Raw genomic sequence first — 21838 nt, forward strand, 5'->3', positions numbered from 1 at the left:
TGCTGCGTCTTATGAGCAAGTGGATACAAATGCAGATTTGAAGGCTGTTCTCTGGAACTACAAGATGCATCTATTTTCAAGAACATGTTTAGTCTCATACCACCAAAAAATGCATTGATTAAACAGAGCTAATTACTTTGTCTAAAAATCCGGTATTGCTCTACAAAGTTTTTTTCTTCTTTTTAAAATCAAATTAAGCATTCATATTAATGTTTCAGGGTAGAGATTTAAATTCTTCCATTTGAAAGAAAAGTTGTAATTCAAACCCAATTGTTACAATACAAAAAAAAAACGCCAATACTTTTCATATTATGACCGCCAGCTATGTGTAGTTAATTCCCGTTAGCATCGCATATAAAGATGCACAGCGTCACATTCAAACCTAGATTTGAAGCAGGAAAATACCTAGTTAAATATGAAACAACAATACCTTGTGTGTCAGTACATTTATTTGTCTTGAATGTCAAAGTGAGATCATGCACTCAAGGTTCACATTCAAAACAATGAAAAGTCTCGGAGGACAACATTTACAAGTCAACAAGAGGGCACCACCATTTAATCATAAATAATGTTTTTCAGAAATTAAGAACATTTGTCAAAACTTTCAGGACACTGAACTTGAATAAATGCATCATTTATGAGCACTAGACTACAGGCCAACATCAATCATGGAACTGCATGGCCACAAAATGAACAAAAGCAACAAAATGATGGCGGTCGAAGAACAAAATGAACATTTCTTAGAACAAAAAGCACAGTATGAAAAAAAAAATGTGAGATTTATTTTGTGTGTGTTTAAACCTCAAGTTTTGTTTATAAGTATAACAAACTAGTTGGATCATGACAAATTGTACAAATGGCTGGATGACTATTTGGGGAGATTGTATTTGACATAAGGCACCTCCACATCTTCACCATTCTCGTCATTACAGCAGATTTCTAAAACTAGAGCTTTCACGTAGGGAGGTATTTTCTTCTTGGAAACTTTTTTAACAACTTCAGACAACCTGAAGAATAGAAAGAACTCAATGTAGGTCTCACTTCAACAGTGATTTGTAGTGAGATCAATCTAACTAAATATACGACATCCATGACATTAGGGATACCCTTATTTGTATAGACTATGTAGTTCAAACAAACTACAGTAAACTAAAGAAACTTGTACTTACGGTAAATCCAATCTTTCTTGCCGTTTAGCTGGCGGCATAAAGAAAGAGTAAAGCATGCAGACATTTTGAGACAACATGGAAATTTCCAGCTTGTACTGCCTCTGATGAGGGGAAATAGGAAACATTTTAACACTTGGTCATTTCTATGTAATAAATGTTAAGTTCTAACCAGTTCAAATGACAAACCTGGAAATAATCTAGAAATTCTTGTAGAGTCATTTCTCCTTGAACTTCAAATCTATCCCATAAGGTGAACTCTGTATCATAATACTGAAATAAAGGAAGAGACATTGCAGTGGACCAGATAAAGCAGAAAGTGTTGACTGATGAAAAGTACAATATGTACCATATATATACATGCAGTGGAATGAAAAGTTGGCCTACCTTGTTCTTGGCTGGAGGGATGGGTTCAGAAAAAGCAAAAAATGGTAATGCAAGATTAGCAAAGCCATTCTTGTACAATTCTATTTCTGTATGGCCCTGGGTCAGCTGAAACGAATACAATGAATGAAAGTCAACATTTTATCAACAAATTAAAGTTTAAGTTTTCATCCCTTCTTCATGTGTAATTACCTTAATTAGTTCTAAGCACACCAATCCAACAATCATGCTTGTTGTTGTTGCAATAGCTGGGATGATTCGACCAGCTATGAGCTTACTCTGAAAGAAATTAAGAGTACAATTGTTTTCTAAAACAAGGAGTGAATTAAAAAAAGTAATCTTACATTTAAAACAAATATATGGCAACAATTTTTAATGCATTGAGAAAATCCAAAACGTTAAGTCTATCATAAACATCACTTTTCAATTGTTTTCACATATGCCTCAACAAACCTTATGTCTATCTGCCTCAGGTATACTGTAATTGTTAGCTCGGAGATTTGAAGCTGCTACAATAAAGTCCATATGAAAGTTGGAATCGTCATCTTTTTCAAACTCTAGTGAAGTAATCTTTAACCCTGAAAGAGTGCTGGGGTCTGGAAGGCATTTCTGGATAAGATCTAACTCATTGGCTACAGATGAGAAACAAAATTTTATATTAGATGTTTACTAGCATACTCTAAGTGAGGATCTCCTTTAAAATTAATGTGAAAGGATTACCCATTGAGTCTGTATTGGAGGAAGAGGCTACTTCACTATCTGTTACTTCAATTTTCACACCAGATTTGGGGACAAACTCTGGTACTGAGATTTTATCAACCATCTCTTTGATCTGCTGTCTGTCTCTTTGTTGAGGTAGTCCATACATATGAGCTTTCAAGTTAGCCACTGCTACAATGTAGTCAAGGTGACTTTCCTGAGAGGGAACAATTTTCAACTAGTTTAACAGGGCAGCTAGTTCATAAAATACAACTTAAAATCAAATAGGAATTCAATACCAACCTATTTTGACTTCTTAAAAAACATTGCACACATTAAATGCAAACAAGAAAAATCTACATCTAGAAGTAATCATTAGATTTATGTAAACATAAAAGCAAAGCTAAAGTTAAAGCAACTTTTTATTTAATAAACAACTCGGTTATCGGTACACTACGGATGACATGAATTTTTTTTGTTCACTAATTTATAGTAAAATTTAAATTTCTTATAACAATCTGGAGTTTTCCCTGTGTGGCCAATCAGCCAGTAATTCTTTTCTCAGCAATAGACATTAACTGTTACATTTCTAGAAAAATCATTAGAGCCGTTTTTGAGACGGCGTCCAGGATCCACTTTTGCCTGCCCATCCACCTGTCACAGCCTCGTTTGAGACCCACAGTGACGTGATTTAACACCAGTGATGGGAGCAGACTGCATATTATATTGAGGCTTCTTAAATCCTTATGTGACTTTTCATGCCTGCTCTAGATCCAATATATTATTATTAGATCTATATTAAAATATATTATTAGATCTATATTCTATCGAACTTATACTCAGTAACTCACTCTAGTCATGTAAAGTAGGCATACATCTATAAAATCTATATATAGATGGCTAGTAGATCTACTAGATCTAGATCTTATAATAGATCTAGATGTCTAAATCTAATTCCATTTGAACTCATGGAAGTCAGGCAGGGTTCCAATTAGAAAAATCTAGGGGCCATCGTAACAACAGAGCAAAATTAATAGCGCATAGCGGCCGGGCATCATGATACTCTGATACTTTTCTGAACTGTTTAAAAGCTGGCAAGCAGCCATTGAAGTTGACGCTCTAGATCTTTCTAGATAATCTCAATCAAAAATATTCAAATTAAAGAAACTAGATATCTAGAATATGTCTATCTAGACTCTAGACTGATTCAAACCACTCTAGTCTAGACTGAGATCTAGACTTGTATAAGACAATACGGTAACACGAGATTTAAAAAAAAAATGGAACCTATAACTGTCAAAAGATCGGATGTGCGCATGTTCAAAACAAAATCAAAAATCTTATTTTGCATTCTTCCAAAAATGGAAAAATAATAAAATCGGATTAAAAAAATTTTTTTTTTTTTTAAATGTCAGGAAAATTTCGGATTTTTTGCTAGAAAATTGGATCAGAAGAAATTTTTGGAATTCCAAAAATTTTCTGAAAATTCCCATCACTAACACCTAGTATAAGCTTGCCATTAATGGGAAGGGGAAAAAAGCTAGGTCTCAGCTGAAACGAAAAGGTAGAAAGGCAGTTGTTACTTGGTCCTCAGAGAGGATGGACGTATTTTTGCTAACAAATTTTCTTTGTATAGAGCAATGATATTACAATAAGTTTGTTCTGAACATGGAGATGTAGCTTTATTTCATGATATTATTCAAAAGTGTACCATGCCTTTGAGGCTGGATTATCTGCCAAGTTGTCTATTTAATAAATGTATTGTCTGCTTTAAAGTGTGCTACTTAGTGAATTATATCTGTTGTGCTACTCAAGTCAAAAGCTCTACACAGAACCATGACATTCGCGTTAGAAGAAAGTAATGTAATACTAAGAGAGAGAGAGAGAGAGAAACAAACTATAACTAATAAATGTTACACTACCCTCCATGAAGTTCTGACTTGAGGTATTATAAAAAAAAATTACCTTTGAGGAATCAAATTCTAGCGGAGTAGGGCACCGTTTTGGACCTGACCAAAATGGGGCACCAGTACTGGTTTTCTGGAAGCAAAGTGTATATATATATATATAAATCCTATGATACAGTTTAGAAAGTATACTGGACTATTATTTCATTAGAAATTATTACAACTTCACAAAGAATATAACTACCTGATCTGGTGGAAAATTAAACAACAGTTGTTTTATTCTGTTGGTGTAGTTTTTAGCAAATGCATATCGAGCTAATTTGACACAATCATCAAAGTTTTGAGGTCTGTCATCCACAACAACACGTTTGACAGATTCAAGGATATCACTCTAAAGAAAGAAATAGTTTAGGTGCTTGTGTCAAACAATAACTTTTTATTAGCTAGTTCAATAGATATTGTAACTAAATTAGTTTTCAAGACATTTCTAGTTCATAAAGAAACAAGAAAAACAAAAAACTATTTGGTTTAAAAAGACTTTACCTACTTTACACATCTTGAAGAGCAATTATTTGCTGCCGTATTAAATGAATGTTAGATTTTAAAAAAAAAATGGAACTTTATTTTTCTAGTTCTCTAGCCAAATTTAAATTAATTACATTTTATACTTTGAAAAAAATGAAAAAAATTATAATTGTCAAACTAGAGTTTTCCCAGAGTGGCCAATGAGCTAGTAATACTTATCAAAAAGATACACATCAACACTGTCTAATTTCTATAAAAATTGTTACCCACCCAGGTTCCACTCCAAAAGAGTTGCTAGAATAGAGGTATTGTAAAAAAAGACAAAAAAACTTACAGGTTGAGAGCCTTGTAATTTCAGGGTTCTTTCCAAAAATTTAGGATCTGTCAAAAACTGTATAGCTGTTTCAGCATCGTCATGAAATTCTTTTTCAAATTCTTCTCTTGCCCACTGAAAAAGTTATGTTTATAAAGTGTAACTAGAAATAAAAGAAGAAAAGTAAGAAAAAAAAAATGACATCCCTGTACACAACTAATGATATTCCCATAAATACAAGAGCTTTTATTTATTTTTATTTAATATCAGAATTTTAAAAAAAAGGACAATCAGTAGCCACCATACAAATAAACATTGAAAATAAACCAAAGTTAACTGAAGTTCAGATAGTTTTTTTTTAGCTACACCAACTTAAAAGAGGGGATACAATAACACTTTTAAACACTCACCTGCAATGTATGCTCAATGGCATTTGGGAAGTTCTTCACAGTACACACAGGTATACTTTTCTCTGGTGGATCTTGTGAGGAGGAGTAGGATTCTGTTACATGAGGGATGACAACCTAAGACAACAAAGAGCTAATTACTTCATCACAAGTTTGTACTTTTTTAACCTAGTGAAATTATCAATCCCCAAAACTGGAAATTAAAAGGTCATTTTTTGTTTATTTAAAAAAAAATGTAATTAACACAAGTGATCCTAAGTTTTAAAAGAGATTATTCTTCGATATATGTTAAGTTATCTAAGCACCTGCATAAAAAATAATACAATGGATCAAGGTTTTAATGGTACTTCATTGCAGGAAGAAAAAGCAATGAAAACCTAGCTTTTGAAGTTTTTTAATACAGTCTAGAAATCAAAATTTTCATTTGATAAGTATCAAAATATTTATCTATATTAAATTGTTTAAATTAAAATTTATTAATCATTTGTCTAAGTTGAACAATATATATATATATAAATAGCCTTTGCCTAAATTGAACAGAATATATATTTATATAATCTATGATGTCTTAAAAATTTCTTACTTGAACATTGCCTTTGGTACCTAAAGTGCCAGATTCTAGTAGGGGCTTACAGTAGTAAACACAGCGCCTATCCATGTACATTCCTGTTAATTGGTAAAGTAAACTTTTGAGCACATGCTAACATAGAAACACTAAGAGTCTTATCTGTAAGTGACACTAAGATGACTAACTGGCATCCACATTGTCCAATGCATTGGCCACACCATCCAGACTCTCAAAGAAATTGTCAGTAAAAATGCTTTCTGTCTCTGGTCCAACTCTGTCTTCACGGGCATCAATCTTAATGTTTGGATTCATAGCTCTTGCTGCATTGGCTGCCGTGATAGACTTGGGTTTCTAGCCAAAACAAATAGTGCCAATAGAAGTTAAATTGGAAAGGAAATAATCATCTAAAGATAAAATATGACTTTCTAATTTTACTTTAGACCTAATGTAATGATGGAATGTAGGCAAAGCCTATATATATCCCAGTTGTGCCTAATTAGAAATTTTCTACTTTTAGCAAATTCAGAATGGTATGAATGACTAATTTCTAGATATATCAAATTCCTGTGAAGAAAGGAGTGTATTGTTACAACTTAGTGTTAATAACAACTTAGTGTTAATATCCTTAAATTATATTTAGTGAAATTCATTAGGGCTTCACATGTTAACATTCTGTGGGCTATTTACATTAACATTCATTAGATTATTAACAGACAAAAAATGAGCATAAATTTTTATTACTATTGAAAGTAGTTATATGATGCTGACTCCCCTAGAATTGAATGCTGACTTACTTCAACATCCCAAGTTCTAAACAGAAACTGCCTGTTTAAGTTGGATTTTTCAATGCGATCCATGTCAGTAATAAAAATTTGACCTCTCTCTCCAGTACCAACACCCATCATGGCCCAGTTCTTTAACATTTCACAGCCAATAGCTCCAGCACCAACTAAAAAGTAGCGAAGATTCTGTAATTTATCAACGAAAGTGTCTCCAAAGACTACAATTTCTCCATCATAACGGCAATTTTTCTGTAGCAAAAAAATATAAAAAATATAGATGAATGTTTCAAATACAGCTAATTATTTAATGCACCAATACAGTTAAATATAAATAAGGGTCCATTGGAATGTAAAACAACTTACAGGAGCGCAGGTTTGTTCTGTGAGAGTGGTTTTGTTTTTCGGTAGACATTCCAAAGCATCAAAGTACAAATGTTGCATCAGAGGTGAAAATTTGCCACTGCATGCCTAATAGAAATTCCTTAATATTACTATTTGAAAATGTAAATTCATCTTTTCATAAATGTAAAAATTTGTTTCATACTTAAATATTTAAAAGATATCCATTGAAAATATGAAAGGTCACCTTCATGACTTCCTGTGCTGCTACACCTCCAATAAAGGCCTGCACTGGGCAAATGTTTCCCTGTGAGGAATAAGCAAATTCCTGCAGCAACTCTTCATTATAATCTGTCACTTTGGCACTGGATTTGTCATTGACCTCTTTGAAAAGACTAATGAAAGTCTCAGCATCAGCCTAAAATGTAAATACAAAGAAACAAAATGTAATCAAATAAAAAGAAACAAATCAAAATGTAATCAAATACAAAGAAAAATCCAAATGTAATCAAATACAAAGAAAAATCCAAATGTAATCAAATACAAAGAAACAAATCAAAATTTAAAAAAAAAAATAATATTTTTTGTTCCTATTATATCTTACCTTGCAACGAGGTTTAGGCAAATGACCAATTTTTTGTTTAAAATGATGGAGTGCCTGGAATGCAATATGTAAAATTGCAGGTCTGTCAAATTTGGCAAAGTCTGAAAGCAAAAATTCTGGTTGCTCCATAGAAGCTGAAATGGATTTCTGTGATAAAAAAAAGAAAAGTAAATACAAGTTTTAAATAAAGCTGTTCAATTATCAAAATAGAGAGCTAATGTGTAAAATGTCAAGTGCTATTGAGAATGATTAAACTTACAAAATTAAAGGTTTTTGGCATTTTTACTGTTGTTGCTATACCACCTCTTTCATAAGCAGAAAATTTTCTAGTATCACCTATACTAAAAGTATATGGACCTGTGTGATAGAAAACAAAGGGTTAATCAACTAATTCAATGAAATATAGAAATGTATTAAATCAAATGAAAATGGTTCTGTAACAATACCTAGGACTTTGATTTTGATTGGATTGCACCCATTAAGTTCTGTCATTCCCTGAACTTCAGAAAATGTAACATAATCATCATCATTAAAACCATGACGAGTTTCATCTAGACTAGCAACGACTCCATCCTCACTCTAGGGTACAAAAACAAAACAAATTTTAACCTATGGGTTACAAGATTAAAACCTAAGTTAAATAAATAAATCTAATTACTACATAAGTACATGATATAACAATTTAAGATGATGAAATGTAAAGACAAAAAAAAATTTTTAAAAAAACCTTTTCAATATCAGCAATCATACTTGACAAAGGTTGCTCGCCATCAACATCAGTCACCACAAAATTCTTTCCAAAATCACAAAATACATGTCTGAATATGCAAGACGATAATTTGGAGTTATGTAGTCATAGCATAAATAAATAATTCATCTAAGTACTTATAAAATATACAAGTGTATAGCTAAGCATAGAAACACTGTATCCTACCCAAACAGACCATAAGTAGATGCACTTATAAATTTGATATTGTTAGAATGGCAAAACTCTCCAAAACGTAATTGCTCCTCAAGACTGCTATTTGTTAAAACCACAACCTGAAACATCCAATTTATCAATTGTCAAAATATCGGTAAAATAAAGTAAATATATATATAGCATTATTGTAGAACTAAGTAGGATGCAACTAAAGCATTTCATTGGCTCTGAAGCTTATTTGCAAAGTGTTTTTAAAAGCCTGCCAATGATAGGGTTTTTTTTTAGTAGTTTCTTAGGAATAAACAAAAATGACTTGATCAGAATGTCAAACATCAATTTGCAGAAACTTAGAGGATATAGGGCACACACACAAATTGCCTTGCCAAAATATGTCATTGTTAAATCAGAAGTAGATTTTTTTTTTGTTTCATTCATTGCTATCACATTTCCAGACATGTCTAGATTAATCAGAATGTGTAATCTCTCCTGTTGAAATGCATATTTGAGTCCATCTATGTATTTGAGAGTTTTGAAGTTAAAATATGCATCTTTTCAGAGTCTATGTATAGAAATTATACCTGTTTTATTTAAGTCTCCTAAACATCTAGACCTAGCTCTTTCTTTTAAAATAATTTTAAATAAGATATGCAGAGTCAGTGGGGATGATGCAATGTGAGGTCAAATAAAGTCAACTTGCAGATCAGCTGGCTACAAGAAATCTGAATATTAAATACATTGTTCATTTCCATTAGCATACAAAATAAAAAACTGCACATGAATTTTTCCATCATCATTTTCTTATAAAATGTGACATGCATTCAAGTAGATATATATCCGTTTCAAGATATTGTTGCTTGGAATAAATGACATGTTAAACTTAGCATTGAAAAATAGTGGAAAGTCGATGTACTGACATGTTTATTTACAAAAGAAAAAAAATTTGTACATCGTTAAATATAAATTTTACCTGAAACTGTTTTAAAAAGTCTTCAGTGAGTGGTTCAGTGGAGCTTGAAACTCTTACATAGGAATTGAGTTCTGACAATCTTGGTAATGTTACTTCAGCTCGGTTTTTGCCAACATCATCTTCTCTCAAAAAAAACTATGGGAAAAAAAATAAATAAAAATTGTGCTTGATATGTGTAAATAAAACTTAATTTTCAGTGAGAGACCTATTAACTGATGTTATAAATCAAATGAAATGTGAAAGCACTACCTGAGAAGAGAGGTCAGACCATGTTGTAGCTAGTGTGTCTTGTATGGTCACAGACTTGACACCACCAAGGACAACATTTTTGGCTATTTCAACACCCAGTCCTCCTAAGCCTGACACAAGGACATTAGAATTGGCCATTTTACGCATTGCTTCATGGCCAAGCACATATCTGTTAAAACATTTTGATAATGAGTTAGCTTTAGTAAAAAAAAAAAAGACTGGAAGGTTTCATGCTATTCTATTGTATTTTTATAAAATGTACAGTTTCAATATAAGATTTATAAACTCACAATTGTCTGGAATACAAACTTTCATCAATGTCATCAGAAGAACCATTTTTGACACCCTCCATCTGTAAAACAAGTCATTGAAATTAAAAAAATAAACTATTTTGTAGAAATGATTTTAAAAATTCTATTAACATTGTACTTACATTTATGTTATTTGTATTTAGAATAGTTTCTGAACTGTCTACTGAATTTACAGCAAGGCGTGCTCTTTTTTCAGGAGGTGACCCGCTACTACTTGACATCTGTGTGAAAGAAGAACATACTTACAATAAGTCAATTCTTCAATAAAGTGTACTTTGTTTACTATAAAATGATTGTATTGCTGTCTGATGGTATAGAAATGTTAGCAACAATTAACCATTCAGCAATTAAGCAGTTGTCAGAAATACTCCATTATCAATAATTTTATTCCCAGAAAAAAAAAAAAAAACTCATAAAATTTTCTTTTTATAATAGAGAAAAACAGACCTAGGGGTTAGCATCATGTTTCAAGTCATCAAGAACACAAAGTCATTAAACCATATTTTTATGATGCCTATGTCAGTATATTTTACTATAGTCTATAGTCTTCTACTTGAAATATATATATATTATATATTTATATTAGATTAGAATTGATTAGATCTAGATCTAATAATTGTCTTTAGAAGGCTAATTACTAATTCTATTTAGATTAGCAGAATCCTAGAAAGGCTACTTCTAACTCAATTCTGAATTGTGCTAGAATACATATGGTATGGATAGATAACTAAAGATTAGATCTAGATATATAGACAGACTATTATACTATTAGAGAACAGAGTAATCTAGAGCTATTTTCTACACATTCATTCTAGTCATCTCATACTACTCATAGTCATGATAGATTCAGATTGAGATAGTCATGCATTGACATGTATGTGTACTATAGTCATAGTGATAATATATATTATATATATATATAGACACTATCACTATAGTCTAGATCCAGTAATAATAAAATACTGGTTATAAGTATAAGTCAGTTATAGATTAGTTTTAGATCTAGAATCTAGATACGAGATTCAAGTTTGTAATTTGTCTACTTTATACAAAGTAAGGGCAAGGGCCAGGGGGAGTCAAGACAGACACAGAGTCTCAGTCTCAGAGACAGAGTCAAATCTATCTTACTCTAAGTTTAGATTTAGTTTTAGACTCAATACTCTAGTAAAGTCTAAGTCTAAGTCTAGATCTAGTAAATCTAGAAATCATCTAGACTAGATTTAGACCTTACTTGATTCTACCAATTCTAGGTAGATTCTAAATACTGTAAATAGTGACTAGTGTAAATACTTAGACTTAGGTTAGATTCTAAATAGTGATGAATCATGAATGATTATGAATACTCAGACAGAATAGAGACTAATAAATAGTCCTACGCTAGACTAGAGTCTAGAGTCTAGACTAGAGTCTAGAGACTAGAGTCTACAGAGTTTTTAAAAACTTTTTATACATTATTTTTTATATTATGACTAGATCTAGTCTAATAGTATAGTAATAGAGTTTCACCAATTAAATTAAGTTAAGTTTAAGTCTAAAAATAAGTTGAAGTACTTTAAGTAACTTTAACTACTTAAGTTAAGACTTAAGTCGTTAAGTTTAAGCCAAATTATTTAAGCCGCACTTTTTTAACTAATTTTAAGACTTTTGAGTTTTTTATCTGATCTACTAATCTAGATCAAGATTAGATCTAGAGTCTAGATCAAAGAATGCAAATATAAGAAATTTGCAGGTTCGACACGAAGCGTAGATCTATCTAAATATAGATCTACCTGAATTTATTAATAACCGAAGAGATATTCTTCGACTAATTAAACAAAGCAGTTGTAATCGTTTAGACAAGATGGCGGTCTCCAATAAAGATTCATGTGAAAGTTTCCGGTGTGATTTTTTTCTTTCCTCTTGATACAGAGAATACAAACAACAAATTTGTCGAGGTGCATTTTTAACTCCTTAAAGGCAATTTGAACATACAATATATTCTAGATCTATATTCTAGTAAAAGCTTTTTAGCACAGAATATTTACTTGAAATACATTTTTCACGATCGCTTTTGAAAAACAATAATAGACCAAAGTGTAGATCTAGATAGAACCACTTACCAAAAAATACCCCAAACACAACAAAATACAAATTGTCTTCACACCGTACACCGTCTGCTAGATCTACTAGACCAGATCTAGATGAATCCAGTCTAAAAAGATCTTTATATATTTTTGATTAACCGTAATTTATTCATAACGCGTGAAAATTGTGGAAATTCACATAAATAGTGATTTCCGAGTCGTTCCAAATTATAGATCTTAGTGAACAGGAAAAAAAACAACAACAACTGGATGACGTAAACGGCTGTTGACAAATGAAATACACGGACCGAAGACCAGTAACAGGTTAATGATTAATACTTCCTCTGTCACCTACGACAACAAAGCCGCGACACTGGGCATTATGGGAATGAACGAATTCAAGTCGATAAGATGCTAAAAATATCTTACTGCGCTTGTGTCATTAGTCGATAAAGTTGAGTCAAAAAAAAAAAAGTAATAATAATAAAATCGGAAATTCCCTATTACCTACAGCGATAGACGTAATGAATATTTTTAGAAACAATATTTTATCCAGGCCAGTGATGGGCAAACAACGATCGCGGGACAACTTCAGCCCGCGAAAAGCTTTAATCCGGTCCAAAACAACATGTTTTGTAAAAAAATTTTTTTTAAAATATTTCACTCGTGATTTAAAAATTTTTTTTTTAAATACGAATTAAAACGTAAGAGTATTATTGATTCTAATTTTTACGATACAAGACTTGTTGCGTCTGCTAATTTGATAATTACACAAGCGCAGCAAACAAAATTTTGGTGAACGTCAAATATCCCTCAGTGAACTGGCTGTTGATTTTGGTGTCTGTTGTTTCATTATTTATCTTTACATTTCTAAAATCTCGAATAAAAAACACCAAATTTATTCAGAATGTAGACTTAGTCATGAGCTACTTTTTCATACATATGCTATTAGGGGTAAACCACTGTCTCGTTTCTGCATCATTGAATAATGACGATTTAAAAAAAAGCCGAAAATAATTACACTGTCAGTAAACCATTTTTTTAAGTTAATAATTCAAAGAAAGCTGCTACAGTATGGTGCTAAAATTTGGCAAGTAATATTACTAAAAGTAGATAATAAAACACTTTCTGATGGAGATTTTTTAAAAACAATGCAGGATTCAATTTTACACAGATTTATGTCCGGATCATAAAAAGGAATTTGAACAAGACGGTTAGTCTAAAAAGAAAACAAACTTTAACATCTAAATTGGAGAATCAAAAGGTAAAAATAAAATGTACTTCACTGTTAGCCTAATCATCGCTAATAGATTAATAGATTTAAGTTCCGCTCTATTGGGCCTAGTAATGGTGAGTGTACCTATGTGAATGTTTCTGCACAATTGGTACTATTTAAGAGGCTTAGATTGCTTACATTTCTGAGGCTTTGTCTGCATCAAATGTGGGAAAATATTCATGTTGCAAATGCTTGGCAATGTGAAACACTGCACTCATCCTTCATATTTGGAATTAAAGACATTGCCATTCGTTCATTCACTCCTAATGGAATCTCAAAATGATCATATAATCTTGATGAATCTTAAACTTATCAATTTTAGCCCTAATGTTATCTGAGTTCGTTGGAATTTTTAATAAACAAATATACCACGAAAAAAACCTTGTTTTACGACACTGAATTCTCTGTCAAACACTTTAATATAAAACCAGACCTCAATGTAAAAGAACTACTTCTAAATACTTTTCGTTCCTGTGACAAAAACAGACAATTTCAATAGTTCCTTAATTCTATCCAATCGGAATACAGGTATTCTAATAGTGCTATAGGCTTACTTCAGAAAGTATGATGGCTTAGCGCAGGTTGCGTCTTCGAGAGAATATGGGAATTTAAAAAAAAAAAAACACAAAGGTATGTTTCTTCCATCAGAAAAAAAAACTGAATTTGAAGATTCTTTCTGGTCTCAAATTTTGCATTTTCGCATTAACAAATTAAATGGCTGGTGTGAAAAAAGACACGCGTATAAATTATGAAGATAATTTGAAGCAATTTTTAATTATCACGAGGTAGGCATACTAACAGATACATATCATGATCATATCGGACCTGAAGTTACCATACGTCTAACCCACATATTGCATGCATGCAAACGTAGACCTACGTCTATGTAGCGTACCGGTATTAGTACCTGCCCTCATAATAATTAGAGTTGGATATTGCATCAATTCAAACACTGAACGCATATATGCATGCAAACGTACGTCTATGTAGCGTAGATAGAATGAGAGGCTTAATTGCACACAAAAAAAAAATATACAATAAATTATCGACCTTAAATTGAGCAGAATCATTTATTACCTAGTTTTAATTTACTAAAGATCTTTTAAAGAAGGGAAGTCGAGAGCCAGTCACCTGAACAGGATTTATAATTCAAAGTGGACTGGTCGGCGGCTCCAATGGCCCACAGGACATTGCCTAAATGCACATATAACCTAACCAGTCCAGCTCGGTTTCCAAATCTCCAGCATACATACACACTCATCAAACAAGCAAAATATAAAAAATCGTTATAACAAAAAAAAAGCTTATCTAAATGGGAAGAACTCGCCCATAAAAATTTATCTATCAACAATGTACAAGTTTTCCCCCCTTATTCGATATCAAACAAAATAATTAATTGACTAATTGTTTTTTATTATGTTATTTTCGATTCGTGTTTTGTTAGGTACAATAAATAATTGTTTAATGCAGTGATGCCCAAAATACGACCCGCGGGCCATATTCGGCCCGCGACGTGGTTTCATCCGGCCAGCCGAAACGTCTGTACAAAGGGAAGAAAATCCCCCCACATTTTTTTTAAGTTTGAAAAACGTATCTCTACCTACGTTATTGGATGGAATGGTACCGTGACATTTTTATTTGTAGTTTTATGCAATGGGAGAGCAGAAGAAACTAAAAATGGAGTCTGAATTTAGTATCTACAAGGAAAAGTGAACAGGTCTTTACTTTTTTTTTGTGGAACATGGTAATAAGCCAATATATTTGTTTTGTAAAGTGTGGCTGTTTTAAAGCACAATAACATATAGACGGATTATAAAACATTCTTTGTTTGAGCTGCGAATTAAAGATGATTAAACTACGCCTGAAGGATCGATGGGAATATTTACCAACAAGAGACAAGCTATCTACAATTTTGCTCACATTTTAAGTAGAGAAATGAAGCCAGCTTACGACGCTTAAAAAAATGGAAAATTCCCAATCTCTCATTAATTAATGTAAGTACTAGATGCAAAAAGTTTTTTTAAAACTTGTTTTAGGTCAATTTTATTTCGTTTTGTACATTTTCGATCATGTGACCTGCGAAAGGAATTTCGGAAATTAAAATGGCCCTCAGGTCGAATTAGGTTGGGCATCACTGGTTTAAAGTATCAACTTGATCTGAGAATGCGTGAGGGAGAAACAATTATTTAAATAGTCTAAGCCTAACAGATTTATATCTATGAATACTGAAGGATTAGTTTCCCTTGATTGTATCGAACAAAATAATTAATTTCCAATAATTAATTTACTAATCGGGTACTTTTTTTTTTATTGATTCATGTTTTGTCTATGTCAATGACAGTCAATGAATAATATATTGTGCGAGGTTTCAACTTGATCCGAGAATGGATATGGGAGAATCGGAGAAATAACACTTTTTGCCAGACAAACAGACAGTCAGAGTGAGTTCATAAAAGCTTTGTAAATACTTTTTCAAAAAATTCTACATCTGAGGCATTCATAAGTCTGATAAGATCATTATAACAAATATTACAATTATTTCCATGAATCTGGGTTGGGTCTATTCTTGATATAGATATTTAATTATTTTGAACTTTAAAAAAAAGTAGGCCTATAACATGTTGACTCAAGTAAACTAGATCTATAGACTAAATCAAAGACTTGTGTGTAACATACCCGAATGCCTTGGCCTCGATGCCGTTTCCCACAGTTAGTTATAAATGGAAACATGTTCAATCTTTATATCCTAATTGGATCCTATCACGTTCTTCATAAATGCTTTAGATCTAGACCTAGATCTATCTCTACTTTCTATTTCTAGCCAATATTAGATCTTGATCTATATAAAGATCTTTTAAAATTAGATCTAGATCTAGTCTATGTTTAACGCGTTGGTGTTGTTGTTTTTCTTAGTATATTTTCTGTTTTCGATTTTTTTTTAAGTTATTTTTGTTTTTAGCTTACGAAAGAATCTATTCTAGATCTTTATGTACAAAGCTACGAACAAAAAAATTAACTTCTAGATCTAGATTCTAGATCTAAATCTTTACAAACAACGCTAGAAAATAGATACCGTTTGGAGACTAGATCTAGCTTCTAGATCTACGGATTTAACCGATCTGCACACGATTAGTTGACCCATGGCGTCGTGAGTCAATGGCGCTTAGATATTGTTTAACCGTTACATTTTGTGTGTCTGTACAAGACATCGGAGATCTCCACTGAAATGGCGCGCGCAATATATGTTTTAGCAAAATTACTAAAAAAAAAAAAAATTGATGACATCGACATGTTTGTAGGCATATTTTCTTTTACAAAAGACAATATTATTCATTTGTGTGATCGTAGTAGTCAACAATCACCCTTTGCGTGAGAAGCTGTCAAAAAAATGACACTAGTGATCAGACAACTTGACGAGGGTGTCTATGCAATTCGCGTATCTAATATATATATATAGGAGAGTCTAAGGAGAGACAATGCAGATCATGAGTAATGTAATGGCCAGCGGGAGAGACAATGCAGATCATGAGTAATGTAATGGCCAGCGGGGCCGCCCTCGCGCAAAGGCAAACCAGGCAGCCACCTAGGGCTTCGCACAAGACTCAAAGAATTTTTTTTTTTAGAGAAAAAAATTTTGAAACACGGATCTAATGATAATCAAATCTCAAACATAGAAGAATTCTATGGCTCTAAGTCTACTAGCCTAATAACTCAAGATTGGTAGGCTACTTGAATGTTTATATCTAGGCTACTTGTAAGACTGCATATGTTAGAAGACCATTGTTTTATCCTTTTGGTGAAATGTCGAAACGTTATTTCTAGTCTGGTGATCACGAATCGTCCCTGAAGCACATCCGTGCTCTATGAATTTAACTTATTTGTTGATTTAGATATAGGCTATAGAGGCCTATACAGGAAGGTTTTTAAATTCGTATTTAATTATTTTTTTTCTATTTCATGTGTGACCATTCTATTCACTTCACCTAGGGCTCCAATTACCTATGGCCGGCCCTGTGTTCAGCCGTCATTATCTTATCTTATAAAATACAGACGTTACTTCCAAAAAGAAGATAATTACGTCCTAAATTAAAGTGATAGACCTTAGTCAAGAAAACATTTCGAGTGGTGACACAACATAATACTTAGAACTACTAAACTAATTGCCAGCCTACAATCGAAGGCAGAAGACAACTAAGATTATATAAATCTAACAGTAAAGAATTTTCAATGCTCAGAGAAGAAGTGATAACGAAATGCTGGATAGTTAAACAAGACTCCAAAATGAAGTCAGACCAGTAGCGGCCCTAAGGAGTGGCAAGTGGGGCAACCGCCTCAGGCCCCGCACCTGCACGGGGTCCCGCATTCGTAGATTTCCTTATCACCTTCAGCTTCGCAATCCAGATCAGTTCTCATTAACTAGGACTCAATATTTTGGAAGTCTTCCTATATGATAGGTAAAAGGCCAATTGTACAGTACCTGTAGTACAGTACCTTCGTAAGGTTTAGTAGCAAAAATAAGGCTTACAGCGTTAGAGTCGGACGAGCCCGTTAGCGTGGGGTGGTACGTACGGTATATAAAGGCTCAGGGCCCCTCATATGACCCTCTCACAGAGCCCCGCGCTCTGCTAAGGCCACCTCTGAGTCAGACCATATTTGCATTCAAGAGACCAGTTAATCCGTCACACTCAGTGATCAGACGCGGAGACCATGAGTGCCTCAAAAGCAACACTCACATGTCGACTCTTCATTGATACAACGCAGTGTTTATATAGTAGTGCTATGTTTTTGTCTTTCTAGGATTACTATATGACAGGTTACCTGCCGTATCTATCTATATAATTCTCTTCTTCCCTCAAAAGTTTGGACAAGAGGCAAGAAGTAAAGGAAAGATCACTCTCTTATTTCTGCGGGTCACCCCAAGAAATAACAAGAGGGGGATAACATTCACACGTCGCTACGGATGGCTGCACGCTGGACTGTCAAACCCTGCTCCCATCGCCATTCGTCATGCGAACTCTGAAGGAACATCCGAAACATGTAAAACATTTTACAAACAAACATTTTACAAACACTAAATAGCAGGGCTGGACTTTACCATTGTGGGGCCCTATTCGAAACGGATTTCGCGGGGCCAAGTTTAGGTAAGGAAGCAGACAATAAGTGAAATTTAAGAGTTTGAATTAGAAAATAAATTCGTCTATGCATTTTATTAATTCTTTACTACGTACAGAATTACTTTACGAGCCTTGCGTGTAGCAAAGTCATACAGTATATCATAAGAATTCTGTTTCCTACATAGATCCCGCTCAATAGCAAGAATTACCAAATGTTTCAATCTATCTTTCAGAATTGTTGACCTCAAGTAATTCTTCATTAGTTTGAGGCGCGAGAAGCTTCTTTCACCTGATTACACAATTTCGGGAGATTTCTGGGAGCTCCTGGTAAATCGACAGGAGGGCGCGGGAAATCTGTTTTAAGTTATAAAATGGCTTAATTTAATAATTAGCGTGGGCCCTAAGAAATTGCGGATCCTTTGAAAGTGGGGGCCCAATGGAGTCGCTTTGGTTGCAGTGGCCTAAGACCGGCCATGCAAAATAACGGCGTATGCTACGCCGCCGGTCGACTAGTTTAATTCCATTTCTCTTCTTTCTTCTTCACTAAATGTTGAAATCTAGACGTACGTTAACTTCTCTAACGACAGCATGTAGCCTAATGTTTTCATCTATCGTGCACCCTCTCACCAGACAACATTAATTCATTCATTCATTGTTAAGCAACTAACAGCAACTCAATCATACATGCGCTCGTACGTCTTTGTATGTCTTATGTCTATATGTTCCTAACACGCTACACGTTCAAATATCTACATCCAAACACTCCAATTAAGTATGTTTTCAACATCCCAGCCATTCAGTCTGTCGTGAATGGTCCAATCTACAGGTGACTAAAGTTAGACAATGCACTCACACCTGTAGGGCTGTTGGCCATATGTCTGAAATCAATATTTTTTTATAAATGGCTTTCCAGATGATCTTTCAGATCAACCAGTACCACAAATTCAGTGAATCACTATCAACTAAGTTAGATGAAAAACCGCCACTAAACAAAATATCTTCTAGGTCCCGTAGGCCTATATTACCCACACCATGTTTTATAGTACTTCATACTCTAAGGCAGACGTGTGATTGATTAAATTGTTGAATTGTTTCGTTGGTTGTTCTGATGTAGTTTAACGAAGAGAGATATAAAAAAATATTTTTAGTTTACAGGGAAACCGTTGGGAAGATAACAAAAAAATGATGAAAGGGCCAGTCATTGGTAGAGATTCTATCCAAGGTAAAAGACACAGAGTACTGGAGAAAGACGGCCAAGGGATCTTGTCTGGTGCCCCAATGGTCCAACAGTCTTAGCGATAGTTGAAAGTGAATTATGCACAATTGCTCACTAGTGTCGCAGAGCAACACTTAATATGTGCCGAATATAATAATAATCTTTATTGTCCATATGGAAATTTGTCTTACAATTTGTGCATTACACCAAACAAAAAACATTATAACTATAAGAAACCAAAGTGTACATTCACACCAGACGCACTCATAATTTACATGTGAAAAAGTTTATATCAGATTGTTCTTATTTAATGATTTGATTGCCAGGGGAACAAAAGAGTGTTTGTGTCTGTTTGTCTTTGCTATCGGTGTCTTGTATCTCTTTTGTGATGGTAAAATCACAAAATCCTGACACAAAGGGTGATTCTTTATTTCGAGGATCTTGTTAGCTTTTTTATAGATATTTGTCTCAAACAACTGCCCAAATGGGGTTTGTTTTTTTGCCAATGATTTTACCAGCAGCAATTAGGATTCTATAAAGTTTATTTTTATTTTTAATGTTCAGATTGCCATACCAGGCAGTGATATTGAAACTTAAAAATATTGCAGATATGAGCGTGATAGAACATAGCCAAGGCCTTTTCGCTAACATTAAACGAGGACAGTTTTCTTAGTAATCGTAATCTTTGCTGCCATTTTTTGCTGATATAATCAGTATTTGCAGTAAAATTTAGTTTATTGTCTAGGGATAGTACCAAGGTATTTAAAGGTTTGCACAATTTCAATCGTCTCTCCAGCTACAATTTCAATGTTTGTCCCATCTCTTCACTACAACTTGTCATAATGTTAGAGAAACAAGGCGAAGGTGGGCGCCTCTTTGAAACTCTGCCAAGTTTTTGATTTTCCTGGCTGATTCAGGCAACAGATTCCATGCTCTACTGACACAGGGTAAGACGGAGCATTTGTACAAATTTGTCCTTGCGTATGGAACGCGATAAAGGCTTTATGTTTGTGTCTGACTATTTTTATTATTACAAAGCTTTTATCAACTCTGTTTGTCTGGTAAAATGTTTGTACACGTTATTTCTCCCACACCCACACGGATTAAGAAGGACAACACAAGAATCAATTAAAAAAAAATACAATTAGTTAATTAACTATTGGTAATTAATTATTTTGTTTGGTATGTTGAACTAGGGAAAGAAATCGTATTTGACAGATGTCATGGTATAAGTTGAATTAGTCCCCTTTATGACTCGAACCCTGAGTGAACATTTTTTTAGGCATAGAAAAGAAAAACGATCATGTAAACATTCACCCCTTTCTTCCCTCCCCCTTTCACAACTGGTCCAGACAAGTGATTGGATCATAGCTCATCGAGAAAGCTGAAACTTAAACCGAAACAATGGACCTCATTCACCAATCGTAAACAAACAACATTTAGCCACTTGATACTCTATCTCTACTATACAAATTACGTAATACACAGGCTATCACGTGACAGTTTTTTTTTCCGTTGTTTTATCAATATTATCACGTGGCTTGTTTACGATTAGTGAATGAGGTCCATTGGTAAAAACATTTATAATCGCACATATTTATTATGTCTAGATCAATCGTGTACACAATACGAACAAGAAAAATAAATGTTTTTTTCTAGTTAGGTTTTCGCATTTGTAAATTATTGTTCAGTGTTTTATGTAGGCTATAAATCTTACTTTACTTTTTAGTATTCTGTCCTGAAGCGGCTCTAAATTTAGTGATTTTACTAATGGTGCTATTCTAATTACCAAAGGAAAGACCTTATTGAAGACAGGCGCAGAAAAAAGAAAGAACAAGGTTACAAAGACAGTTTGTGTGGAAACACAAACTTAAAATCGGCCCCCTAGGTGGTCCTCCCAGGCAGGCTTCAATATTTTCAGAAAGAACATCCAAATGAAATTATATCAAAGACAAATGAGAGATAAGAATGGAGAAAGAAGGTTGAAAGATCGTATGTAGTGCCCCAACGGTGCAACAGATCAAAG

General features: G+C 33.4%; 1 protein-coding gene across 4 annotated transcripts; it reads right to left on the bottom strand.

Moving 5' to 3' along the window:
• Positions 1–431: 431 nt before the first annotated feature.
• LOC106052739 (ubiquitin-like modifier-activating enzyme 1) lies at positions 432–16641 on the bottom strand. Of its 4 annotated transcripts, none has more exons than XM_056026458.1 (26): positions 16556–16641; positions 10266–10364; positions 10123–10184; positions 9833–10001; positions 9584–9718; positions 8629–8735; positions 8422–8512; positions 8141–8273; positions 7954–8051; positions 7695–7841; positions 7338–7508; positions 7115–7219; positions 6764–7000; positions 6155–6320; positions 5985–6067; positions 5405–5518; positions 5016–5129; positions 4401–4547; positions 4215–4289; positions 2271–2466; positions 2004–2182; positions 1743–1829; positions 1554–1658; positions 1356–1439; positions 1170–1270; positions 432–1007 (listed from the first exon to the last, which is right to left on the bottom strand). In XM_056026458.1, the coding sequence occupies exons 1-26, from the start codon at positions 16622–16624 to the stop codon at positions 869–871; spliced, it is 3213 nt and encodes a 1070-aa protein (XP_055882433.1). In that variant the 5' UTR covers positions 16625–16641; the 3' UTR covers positions 432–868. The 4 variants fall into 4 exon arrangements, with proteins under 4 accessions (XP_055882433.1, XP_055882434.1, XP_055882437.1 ...); XM_056026459.1 differs by lacking the exon at positions 16556–16641 and adding an exon at positions 16159–16500; XM_056026462.1 differs by lacking the exon at positions 16556–16641 and adding an exon at positions 12243–12564.
• Positions 16642–21838: the final 5197 nt, after the last annotated feature.

This window comes from Biomphalaria glabrata, chromosome 4, assembly GCF_947242115.1.
Source record: "Biomphalaria glabrata chromosome 4, xgBioGlab47.1, whole genome shotgun sequence".
Classification (NCBI taxonomy): domain Eukaryota; kingdom Metazoa; phylum Mollusca; class Gastropoda; family Planorbidae; genus Biomphalaria; species Biomphalaria glabrata.

Excerpts from the sequence above, each read along its gene's own strand:
- LOC106052739 (XM_056026458.1), bottom strand. The coding sequence starts at position 16,624 with ATGGGTCAACTAATCGTGTGCAGATCGGTTAAATCCGTAGATCTAGAA. Across the intron at positions 5,519-5,984 it reads GTACCAAAGGCAATGTTCAA|GTTGTCATCCCTCATGTAAC; the intron begins GTAAGAAATTTT and ends TTGTTGTCTTAG. Across the intron at positions 1,440-1,553 it reads TCCCTCCAGCCAAGAACAAG|TATTATGATACAGAGTTCAC; the intron begins GTAGGCCAACTT and ends CCTTTATTTCAG.